The 13,120-nt window shown below is 33.4% G+C and overlaps 1 protein-coding gene across 1 annotated transcript in view; it reads left to right on the top strand.

Annotated features, from left to right (window-relative positions):
- LOC111055626 (metabotropic glutamate receptor 4) overlaps positions 1-11,973 on the top strand; it is a gene marked incomplete at its 5' end in the record, with an annotated part of 35,295 nt that extends 23,322 nt beyond the window's left edge. The window contains 4 exon segments of the mRNA XM_039441104.1: positions 1,414-1,627; positions 3,614-3,765; positions 6,239-6,422; positions 9,625-11,973. Of these exon segments, the coding sequence (XP_039297038.1) occupies positions 1,414-1,627; positions 3,614-3,765; positions 6,239-6,422; positions 9,625-10,238 (1,164 nt within the window). The 3' untranslated portion in view covers positions 10,239-11,973.
- Between the last annotated feature and the right edge of the window lie 1,147 nt (positions 11,974-13,120).

The following is a 13,120-nucleotide window of genomic DNA, read 5'->3' as shown; positions in this document are numbered from 1 at the left end:
CGTCTCCGGCCGATCAATTTTTCGATCCGAATTGAATGGGATTTTCCGGCTCTATCCGGCCGAACTAACTAAAAAAAAGTCGAGCTGAGACAACAAAGTGTTCCTAACCTAAAATTGTTTCACAGTCTTGTTTGTTTTTGTTTTTTGAAGTTGTTTTCTTTTATAAAGTTGTAACTATGGACAATGAAAAGTTGATAACTTTTTGTGTAGTTGAGAAGTTGATATAGTGGTAATTATTCTTATTAAATAGAAATACTAAGAAATTGTCATAAACCACAGATTTATTAATACTTAGAAAGACCGGTTTCGGTTGTTACACCATTGTCAATCTGTTTTTGAGTTTATCAAAAAATTTGCATAATTACTCAAAAATTTCCAATTTATAGAGATTTGAATGAAATATTTTTGTTTTTAATCAGTTTTTAAAGATCAAAATTCAAAATTTTTAGTTTAGTCATTAGTTTTGGAGTGGAAATTGGACTTTTTGAAGTGAAAGTGTAATCTTTTTTGGAACATTTATTTATAAAAAATTGGGAGAAGACAGTATTGGGCTATGCCTGTTGTCTTCTCCCAATCATATTATATTTATTATAATTATGATTTGTAATTGTCAATGAAATGTATAAATGACTAAATAAATATCAGAGATTGACAATGGTGTAACAACCGAAACCGGTCTTTCTAAGTATCAATAAATCTGTGGTTTTTGACAATTTCTTAGTATTTCTATTTAATTTAAAAGTTGATAAGTTTGGTTCGAGAGCATGTTCCATTGTGGGATATGCAAGACAAAAGATATCATCGTCGTGATGTTCAAAGGAATCTGTGGACAAAGATTGCTGAACGATTAGGATCTGAAGGTAATATTATTGTAATGAATAACTAATTTAGTAGATATTTGTTTATTCAATTTTCAAAATCTAAAAATGATCATTGTTTATGAAAAATTTTGGTGGCTATGATAGTAGTTTATTCAATAATTGGCAACCAGCCAACTACTGAACTAGACTGATGAAAATGGTTCCAATGAATATCACTCGATATTATTGTTATTATTATAGTACAAGGATTGACACGTTAAGCCGTCGGTCCCGGCTGCCTAAAAAGCAGTCGTTAGGTCATGTCAGAGGCCCTGAAATTGATCAGTTGCGACCTGAAAACTCCAAGACCTGAGCCAGCCAGGTCACTCGATATTATTATTATTATTATTATTATTATTATTATTATTATTATTATTATTATTATTATTATTATTATTATTATATTATTATTATTATTATTATTATATTATATTATTATTATTATTATTATTATTATTATTATTATTATTATTATTATTTTATTATTATTATTATAGTACAAGGATCTTATATCATTTTTCTATTTTTCTAATCAACTTTATTTATTTTTCAGGTTGTAATTAACGGTATATGGATGCTTGTATCACCTCCCAAAGCCATGCACCATTATCCCACACGGGAGGAGAATCTGCTTGTATGTTCTTCATATGTGGATGCCTCATATATGATAGCTTTTGGCTACCCCATTGTGCTAATCATCATATGTACCGTGTATGCAGTTTTAACACGAAACATACCTGAGGCCTTCAATGAGTCTAAACATATAGGTAAGTTGTCTATGATATAATAAAGGAAAGAACTGGCTTATATACGTAGGGGATAGGAAATTCACGAATGACGCATCATCACGTCTCAACTACTCAACTCATTAACTGGACATTTCGTATATCAATTCTTGATTTACCGAGGATGGTTATAGACATACTTTGAATTCTTCAAGAGTTCAGTAGGTCAAGTTTTCAGTTTGTCCAGTTTCTAATTAGATCCTTGCGCAGCACGGGTTACCTGCTAGCACTTCAATAAAGGAAAGAACTGGCTTATACACGTAGGGGATAGAAAATTCACGAATGACGCATCATCACGTCTCAACTACTCAACTCATTAACTTCACATTTTGCATATAGATTCTCAATGAACCGAGGATGGTTATAGGCCTATTTTAAATTCTCCAAGAGCTCATTACGTTAAGTTTTCAGTTTGTCCAGTTTCTAATTAGATCCTTGTGGAGCACGGGTTACCTACTAGTTGAGAATATTATTAGTGGAACCATACAACAAAATAATCTATTGTCTGGCGAAACCAAATTAGTAAATTATACTTCCTTTTTTAAAGTGACTACTAAAATATCATTGAAATTGAATAAAAATCTTCCAGTACTTTTTCTGACTCTAATGAGTAGAAACATGTTCTGTATCAATCTATAATAATAATAATAATAATAATAATATAATAATAATAATAATAAAGGAGAGAACTGGCTTATACAGGTAGGGGATGGAAATTCACGAATGACGCATCATCACGTCTCAACTACTCAACTCATTAACTTCACAATTTGTATATCAATTCTTGATTTACCGAGGATGGTTATAGACCTACTTTAAATTCTTCAAGATTTCATTACGTCAAGAAGACTATTCGTCAGGTTTTCAGTATGTCAAGTTTTCAGTCCGTCATGTTTTCAGTTTGTGATACTTTTCCTTGAGTGGGCATCTATCTATCTATCTTCTAGTATACAGGGTCTGTATAATAAGTAACCGGACTGACCTCAGGAAATTTTTTATTGGCAAAATATGTACTATTACTCTTTAGAAATCTTCAAAGTAGTCCCCATTGGAGTCGATAACACACTGATACCGGATTTTCCAATCCCTGAACGCTCCCTGGAAGTCGGCAACCTCTATGCTGTCTAGAGCCCTCGTCGTAGCACGTTGAACGTTTTCCAGAGACCCGAACCGCGTCCCCTTAAGTTGTCTCTTGATCTTGGGGAACAAAAAGGAGTCCGGTGGTGCCATATCCGGGCTGTAAGGAGGATGTGGCAACGTTGCCCTCGACTGCTCGGTGACGAGCAGGCAGGTGTGCGACGGAGCATTGTCGTGATGGAGGATCCACGAATCGGCAATCCCCGGACGGACTTGATGAACCCGGGCGGTTAGTCGATGGAGCACCACTCAGTAGTACTGGCTGTTCACAAAGAGTTTGTGCCACCCGTCCAAACTGTAAACTGCCAGTACTACTGAGTGGTGCTCCATCGACTAACCGCCCGGGTTCATCAAGTCCGTCCGGGGATTGCCGATTCGTGGATCCTCCATCACGACAATGCTCCGTCGCACACCTGCCTGCTCGTCACCGAGCAGTCGAGGGCAACGTTGCCACATCCTCCTTACAGCCCGGATATGGCACCACCGGACTTCTTTTTGTTCCCCAAGATTAAGAGACAACTTAAGGGGACGCGGTTCGGGTCTCTGGTAAATGTTCAACGTGCTACGACGAGGGCTCCAGAGAGCATAGAGGTTGCCGACTTCCAGGGAGCGTTCAGGGATTGGAAAATCCGGTATCAGCGTGTTATCGACTCCAATGGGGACTACTTTGAAGATTTCTAAAGAATAATAATACATATTTTGCCAATAAAAAATTTCCTGAGGTCAGTCCGGTTACTTATTATACAGACCCTGTATTATAAAGATGATTTATTCAGACAATAATAACGAACAATTCTATGTTTTTGTAAACACGTTTTCTTTATATTACAGGCTTCACGATGTACACTACCTGTGTGATTTGGTTGGCATTTGTACCGTTATTTTTTGGAACCGGTAGTCATATGCCTCTGAGGATCACCAGTATGTCTGTTACTATAAGTCTATCCGCTAGTGTCACCATAGCCTGCCTTTTCTCACCAAAAGTGAGTATAATTCTCTGTATATTATTATCATTATCATCTATATATATATATATATATATATATATATATATAAAAGCGAAATGGCACTTACTCACTGACTGACTGACTGACTCACTCACTCGCAGAACTAAAAATCTACCGGACCAAAAACGTTCAAATTTGGTAGGTATGTCCAGTTGGCCCTTTAGAGGCGCACTAAGAAATCTTTTGGCAATATTTTAACTCTAAGGGTGGTTTTTAAGGGTTTAAAGTTCGTCTTTTAGCATGTATATTCTTCTTATTCTCTTAATTATAATTGAAAAATGTCCATACCATATGTTAATATAGAACTATAATCTAGAGAGAGTACCTCTTCGAAACAGTTGTTAACTGGTAACTAAATTAATAATTTTATCAGGTTGGCATTAAGTTGAGTTGACTTTGTTAAGTTGGCACAAAGTTGAGGATTGAAATGCATTTATCGCGGAAAAATTGATTGGGCACTCATACTTCAATCAGAGCTATTCCTGGGAATATTATATTACTAGCCATCCAGCTCGCTTCGCTCGCCATATCCGTTTAGTCTGGATCCCCGACTGGATCGTCCTAACATATGATAAAAATGCTCAAATGAAAAAGGCATGCGAGCGAAGCGAGCCTGCTGATCTCATTCTTGGACGATCCAGTCGGGGGTCCAGGGGGCGTAGCCCCCTGGCTAGACGGATATGGCGAGCGAAGCGAGCCTGACGGCTAGTCTATAATAAAATGAGGAAAGAAATTGATAATTTTACTTTTTTTCACTTTTTGTGTAGTTGAAAAGTTGATATTGTGGTAATTACTCATATTGAATGAAAAAGACTAAGAAATTGTCAAAAACCACAGATTAATTGATACTTAGAAAGACCGGTTTCAGTTATTACACCATTGTCAATCTCTTATAAACTGATTATCTTTAACTCTGATGAGAAATAAAGACTCTGACTTAGAAATTGTCAAAAACCACAGATTTATTGATACTTAGAAAGACCGGTTTCGGTTATTACACCATTGTCAATCTCTGATAAACTGATTATCTTTATCTCTGATAAAGTTTATCAGAGATTGACAATGGTGTAATAACCGAAACCCGTCTTTCTAAGTATCAATAAATCTGTGGTTTTTGACAATTTCTTGGTCTTTTTCATTCAATATGAATTGATAATTGGTATTTGGGAAGGGTAGGGTGTGTACGAGATAGGAAATTCACGATTGACGCATCATCACGTCCCAACTACTCAACTTATTAACTTGAAATTTTGGATATTGATTCTTGATTTACCGAGAATGGTTATAGGCCTATTTTCAATTCTTTAAGATCTCAGAAGGTAGGTCAAGTTTTATAACTTAAGGGCCCGTTCCCGAGTTCGGGATTTAGCTAAGTTATAGACTTTAAGGTTGTGCAAAGGCTGAAAATAAACTTTCCACTGGTGATATTTTTCAAAGTTTTTCGATTATTATATCATCAAGCTATCAAAATGAGAAAGTTTTCTCAGAAAAACTTTTTTTCGATCATTACTTTTTGAAATGTTGTTTTTGTTTCTTAGCACTACAGCCCTGGGTGGGCCTTGGCTTCCTCCGTCACTCGCCTCCACTCCTTTCGGTCATTCGACATCCTTCTCCATCCATTCTATTCAGATCTCCTTGGACATCCTGCAGCCACCTTCTCCTGGGTCTCCCTCTTCTTCTTACTTGGAAAATTTCACCCTCAAGCAGTTGTCTCTGGAGTCTGTTCTGCTCGATTCTCCGGACGTGTCCCAGCCAGCTGATTCTACGTGATTTGATGAAACGAACTATGTCCTGGTTTTGTTTATCTCTCTGTTGCTTCTTATTCTCAATGTTTCATCTTGCCGAACTGGTCCAAAAATTCTTCGGATGATTTTCCTTTCAAAGACTCTAAGTGCGGATATATCGGCTACAGTGAATGTCCATGCTTCGCTGCCATATGTAACTATAGGCCTGATTACTGTTTTATAGAGTTTATGGCTGTGCAAAGGCTAAGAATACCTTCCTACTGGTGATATTATTCAGAGTTTTTCGATTTGTATATCATCAAGCTATCAAAATGAAAAAGTTTTCTCAGAAAAACATTTTTTTTCAATCATTACTTTTTGAAATATGAGCGTCTAAAGTTTAAATTTTTGGGACAGTTCATTTCAAGTTCGGTAAGAGATAAATTCTTGAGATTTAGAGGATTTCGTGGTATTGTTGATCTAGTAAAACAAAAATTTTCCAAAAATATCAATTTTAGAGAAAGTTAGAGAGAAAGAGGTAGCGCTTTCCGCTTTGTTGAATGATAGACAAGGATAGCAATACTAATCAAACACTGCTATTATAACGTGGACCTCACTATAGAACTTAGCTAAATCCTGAGCTCGGAAACCAGCCCTAAGTGTGATTTATGTTGATTTTAAAATGTTTAAACTATCAAATTTTAATTTTTGTCCCTAATTTTCAGCTGTACATAATCCTGATTAGACCTGAGCGCAATGTAAGGCAGAGTATGATGCCCACCTCCAAATACAGTGGCACAGTCAAGTCGGGCACTAGCGCTAGTGTCATGGCAGCGGCGGTTGCTGTAACTAACACTCAAAGACTATCTCAGCCTTTCATCAATGCCGTCGACCCCTCTGGTAAGCCTTGTATGTATCACTAACTAAGGAATAAGTACCAAAAAACCGACAATTTTCGGATTTTTCACCAATTTTCCCATAATTTTTGACACTTTTTTCACAATAATAATCCGCCAGTTCTCCATTTTTGACCGTTTTCACAATAATTTCCCACTTTACCAATTATTTTACTACATTTTTTTCACAATTTTTACTTTTTAAGAAAGATTTTTGATTGATGTTGCTTTCCATGACAAAAAAAAGCCAAACATTTGTTGAGATAGCAGAAAATGCGTTAAAATTGGTAGAAATATTGAAAATATGGCAAGGTATTGTAGGAAAATGCTGGTTTTTGTAGAAAAGATCAAAACTCTATCAAAATAGCAAAAAATACAGTAAAATTGACAGAAATATTGGGGGAAAATACCGACGAATTATTGAAAAAGAGGCTAATTGTTGAAAAAACGTCGAAACTCTATTAATAGCAGTAGAATTGACAGAAATACTTGGAGAGAATAATGATATTTTTAAAAAAAGAGGCAAATTGTTGAAAAAAGGTCCAAAACTCTATTAAAATAGAAAAAAATGAAGTGAAAAAAGTGGTAAAATAGTAGGTAAAGTGGGAAATTATTGAGAAAAGGGTCAAAAATGGAAAACTGGTGAATTATTAGTGTAAAAAAATATTAAAAATCTTTTTTGTGGTTCAGACACTGTGTTATTTATAAATATTTGAAAAAAACACTTACTTTTGTTGGAGTATTGAGGAATGCATTTCACTCCTGAAGAAGAGCTTCATCAACCTGTGAATTTTCAAATATTTACTAGTAACACAGTATCTGAGCTACAACAAAGATTTTTGATATTTTTTACAATAATAAATCGCCAGTTTTCCATTTTTGACCCTTTTCTCAATAATTTCCCACTTCACCAACTATTTTACTACTTTTTTCACTATTTTCACTTCATTTTTTTCTATTTTATTAGAGTTTTGACCTTTTTTCAACAATTTTCCTCTTTTTTTTAAATTTATTGGTATTTTTCCCCTATATTTCTGTCAATTTTACTGTATCTTTTGCTATTTTGATAGACTCTTGACCTTTTTTCAACGATTTGCCTCTTTTTCGAAAATTCGTCGATGTTTTACCCCAATATATCTGTAAATTTTACTGTATTTTTTGTTATTTCAATAGAGTTTTGACCTTTTTTCAACGATTTGCCTCTCTTTTCAAAAATTCGTCGGTATTTTTCCCCAATATTTCTGTAAATTTTAATGTATTTTTTGCTATTTCAATAGAGTTTTCACCTTTTTTCAATGATTTGCCTCTCTTTTCAATAATTCGTCGGTACTTTTTCCCAATATTCCTGTAAATTTCACTGTATTTTTTGTTATTTTAATAGAGGTTTGACCTTTTTCAACAATTTACCTCTTTTTTTAAATTCATCGGTATTTTCCCCCAATATTTCTGTCATTTTTACTGTATTTTCTGCTATTTTAATAGACTTTTGACCTTTTTTCAACAATTCGCCTCTTTTTTCAAAAATTCATTGGTATTTTTCCCCAATGTTTCTGCCAATTCCAATGTATTTTTGCTATTTTAATAGAGTTTTGATCTTTTCTACAAAAATTAGCATTTTTATACAATACCTTCGCCATATTTCCAATATTTTTATCAATTTTAACGCATTTTCTGCTATCTCAACGAATTTTTGGCTTTTTCCTACAACAATTTGTTATTTTTTACAAAATTTCGGTAATACTTTTTCCTGCTAGTTTAACCAATGTTTGGCCTTTTTTCAATTATTACTAGCTTTTTTCACGATTATTTTAAAACAATACATAGAGTTTGGCATTTTTAGCATTATTCATTTTACTAGACTTTTTTCAAATTATACGACTTGCTTTTGAAATTTTCAGCCTGATTCCAAAATTATTCCTCCTTCCCCCAACTATCACGTTTTTGCTATTCCCACCGACGCAATTTTGCAATTCAACACTTTTTTCACAAGCTCTTCGGTTTTTTTTATCTAAAATTTTGAGCCCATTGCAACTATTTACCTTTTATCAAATTTGGCTTTTTCCTGGTTACTGTAGGCACTTTTCAATTGGGTATGTACTCAAATACTTTCTATAATAATCCCCCCTGTATTATTAAAAAATGTTTTTGAAAAAGCACCAGTCTGCCCTAGAACTAATCCTCTAAATTTTATATAGATTGCAAGGATACAACCTCGCTTGATTTTATGTAATTAACCGTAATAAAATATCTCAATCTCACAGAAGGTTTATCAATTTCCAATTATATTTCAGCTTTTGCACTTGAGATAATGCATAAATGGGTTCATGACAATGCATACATTTTTTGTACTTTTGTAGTTCAATTTCTCTCAATAATAATATTGTTGCATCAAATAAAAACTATAGCAGATTTATATTCTTTATTTACTGATTTGATAAAATAATTAAGAATTGAGAAGATAATAATCACGCTCTGTAAATAAGCTATGTTATGATTCTACAATATTTTCTCAATGTATCAACCACATTGTTGTTGACATCAATCTTACATTCTATCTTCCATCTATTCTAAATCCATTCAAATCAAATTAATTCTCAAAACATTTGAAAGAAAACTTCTAAGAGTAAAAAATATATCAGGACACACTTTTCAAATGATAACTATTTCTACTCGATCCCCACCTCATATTGAACCTCATCAACTACAGTATTATCATACAGTAGTATCACACAAAAATACTACACAATTCACTTCCTAATTAGTCACAATTTCACTCTTTGGGTCATTTTATAAGCATTTTTAGAACAAACTCAAGTCATGCACTGATAGTCGCCATGTTGTCACTAGAGAGCACTATCAGGAGCCAATCAAAATAGCTCTAGTCTTTAGTCAGAGAGATTATTTTTCTTTAAAATAATTTTTCTCCACCTACTTTCTAAAGTATTTTACTTCCACTCTCTATAAAAATTAAAACTCATATCCATGTCATTTGAGTTACTCCCTTTTCAGAGAAAACATACCACTTTAGTCAACTGTATCATGAAGTGAAAAATGTGAATTCAAATGAAATTTAATGTCATCCATCAAGATAGTAACTGAAGGAAAATGAGATTTTCAAATACAGACCTCCACTTTATTCATCACAAGCCTCACATATTTCACAACTGTTTTTAAAAATCTCCAACCTAATTTGAAACTGTTTCCTTCTCCTACAGTGGCATCCAGATGCATTGACATCGAGTTATGCAGCGATGAAACCGGTTTCAACCGGTTCTCAAGCCTCAAAATCAAAGATCCCCTACTGGTTACCAGGTCGACACAAACGGTTGTTATAGCAACAGCCAATGAGCAGCCTTCTCACCTGATGGCAACAACCAATGGGAGGCCAGCAAACAACAACAATAACAACAATGGTCCTAATGGTAGGGCGCCATATTTGAATTTTGGAAGTGCGGGGAATTTGAATGGTGATTCAAAAATTGGTGTCAGCGGTGGGATAAATGTTGTAAATGTTCCCGGTGATGTTACAAATGTTTTAAGTGGTTCAACAATGAATGTTCCAAGCAGTACAAATGTTTTAACAAGTGCAACAAACGTTTTGGGTGGTGCCGCAAATGTTTTAGGTGTTGCAACAAATGTTCTTACAGGGGCTACAAATGTTCTGGGCAGTGCGCCAAACATTCTAGGCGGTGCTACAAATGTTCTAACTGTTACAACAAATGGTAGCAGTGTTACCAACAACATAGTAGGCAGTACAACAAACATTGTAGCCAGTGTAACAAATGTAAATAGCGCTTCAAATGTTGTCGGCAATGGTCCGATGTTGTAGTGACAACAATGATCAGTGTCTATGTTGATGTTGCATGTTACAAAACATTCTGAAAAATAATGGAACAACATTGAAAAGCATAGATACTGGTCAGATGTAGATTTATGGTGAGTTTAGATGCAGCTATTTTATGGGTGGTGTAATTTATTTAGAACTGTCAGCATTCTTTGAATGGACAGCACTGTTGCTATTTGTGAGGAATTCTGACAGTTTGTTGTGAATCTTACTCAAGTTTTCAGTTGCATATACATTGATTAATTTAACCATGATTAAGTAGTGATATATTCCAACAACACCATGAGGAGGAAGATGACAATGCGATGATTTCAAATGATTAATTGATTCAAATCAAATCAAATTTATTTCCTCAAAAAAATACATTCACAGAAACAGAAATATTACATTAGTCTATGAAGAAATATCTCCCTGCAAAGGTAAAAACCTGAGTGCAGGAAGGAAGATTTATTCGATTGAATCAATTAATCAGTGGTTACATTCTATATGTGCAACTGGACCATGGGAGAAACATCTAAATTCCACCTCTGAAATTGAATACTTGGAAAGTTGATGGATCATACATTCCTTCATCCAATAAAAACAATATGGAAGCTTGAAAATTAGTCTTGAAACAAGAAACTTGAAAAATATGGAATGGTCGAAACTAGTTGTTGTAATATTTTAAATAATAGAGGGTACTTCAAGTTTCCATATTGTTTTTATTAATTTGTAAAAGTAACCCATTCAAGTGGAGTGTTTTTATTCCTTCATTTGTATAACCTACAAATAATCATCTAAAAAAATCAGATCGGTATCAAAATATTACATATGAATAATATTAACAGAATGATATTGTTGGCTTGAAGATTGTTGACTATGGTACCTACTCAACTTTGAGTTTCTGATTTTCAATTTAATTTCTGCCTGATGGTCAGGAGAGAATAACATTGAATCTTATGGGAGTGTTCATAGCAGCATTGACACTATGAAAATGTGTGAATACTGCCATAAGAAAACACTTTGCTTTTTTTATACCCTGCACAGCAGAAATTATTCATTAGAAATCCAGGATTTACCCTTAGCCAATAATATCATTGGAGATCCAGATTTTTACTCTTAGCCAATAATATCCTACCAGCTAACTCATTAGAAATTATAAGTACATTAATCTTCGAGATAAAACTATTTATTCTTACTCAATTTTGTATTAATATCCAGAATAAATTGTATAACCTATTCATAGATTAACAAACTATATTTTCATCTTGATAGTAATTATTGTAGTAGTTTTAGTGAAAGTGAAGCTGTGATAGAGTTTTAACTCATTAATATGTTTTTATCAATGAAACTATTTATATTCAAATTTTAATTACTGAATTCACAAAAAGTCTACTTATACTCTAACTGTTAGACAGCTTGAAAACTTGTATAATGTTACCAACTTTAATGAGGTCCACGTTATAATGGCAGTGTTTGATTAGCAATGGTATTGCTATCCTTGTCTATCATTCAACAAATCGGATAGTGCTATCTCTTTCTCGCTTTGCTCTGTTGCCAGATCTTCTCTTAACAATGTAGGATTAATAATTAATCTCATCTTAATTAAGAAAAACCATTATGAGAATATTGAAAAATATAATTTCTTGCTGAAAAGAATATAATTGATTATTTTAAACGAGAATGAACAGTTAATATTACATCAATAAACCTGAATCAGCTACCATCTATGGAAGGCATTGACAAGACAACGTTTTCTCCTATCTTTCTCCACTGCCATTATAAAGGTGCGTACAGATTTACGCACCGCGAGCAATTCACTTTTTATCAGCTGATGCCAAGCTTTTTATATCTATATCTTACCGTTTCTGTAAAAATACAGATATAATCAGCTGATTAAAAGTGAATTGCTCATGTTCGCGGCGCATATATCTCTGTACGCACCTTAACGTAGGCCTCACTATATAGTTATTTTATGTGATAATTTATTCTATAAAGTAGTAGGTTTCTATCTAGTGGGGAGTTTGTATATGATTAGATTAAAATGTATTAAATTTAAATGCAGCTGAAATCTGTAAAAAAATCGTGATTGTTGTTAAGCTCAAAATTATTGTTGTTTTTTAGTTCTCTTTATATATTATACTCAACTATTTCTAGTGAGAATTGAGAAGGAATAAATATATGAAACTTATTTTCAATAATATAAACCTTATTTCTTGTAAATAATAAATTATAATCTTCATTATTTGTTTGTAAAAATTGTAGAACACATTATTATGTTCTTACTTTTTCTCTCCCTATCATTTTGATGATGGTCTTATTGTATGAATCAATCAATATAGAATCAATCAATCAATGTTTTGTATCCAATATTTTTTAGGATTTGATATTCTTTAAAGGTAGCAAATATCTTTGCCATCATGGATTAATTGCACTTTGAAAAAATTGATAAATAATGTAAATATTCCATCTCACATTTATGATAGCTACTATAGTGAGGTCCACGTTATAATGGCAGTGGAGAAAGATAGGAGAACAACGTTGCCGAACCTCTGTCTTGTCAATGACGGTAGCTGATACAGGTCTATTGATGTAATATTAACTGTTCATCCTCCTTTAAAATAATCAATTATTTTTTATTTAGCAACAAATTATATTTTTTAATAGTTTCATCATGAATTTTCATAATTAAGATGGAATATTTTGTTAATTAATTATTAATTCTACATTGTTAAAAGATGATCTGGCAACAGAGCAAAGCGAGAAAAAGATAGCGCTATCCGCTTTGTTGAATGATAGACAAGGATAGCAGTAACATTGCTAATCAAACACTGCCATTATAACGTGGAATTCACTATATCAGTTTTTTCAACAAAAGTATAGTGAGA

This window comes from Nilaparvata lugens, chromosome 14, assembly GCF_014356525.2.
Source record: "Nilaparvata lugens isolate BPH chromosome 14, ASM1435652v1, whole genome shotgun sequence".
Lineage (NCBI taxonomy): Eukaryota > Metazoa > Arthropoda > Insecta > Hemiptera > Delphacidae > Nilaparvata > Nilaparvata lugens.
Note: the sequence above shows the minus strand (reverse complement) of the source record. Positions and strands in the feature narration are given on the sequence as shown.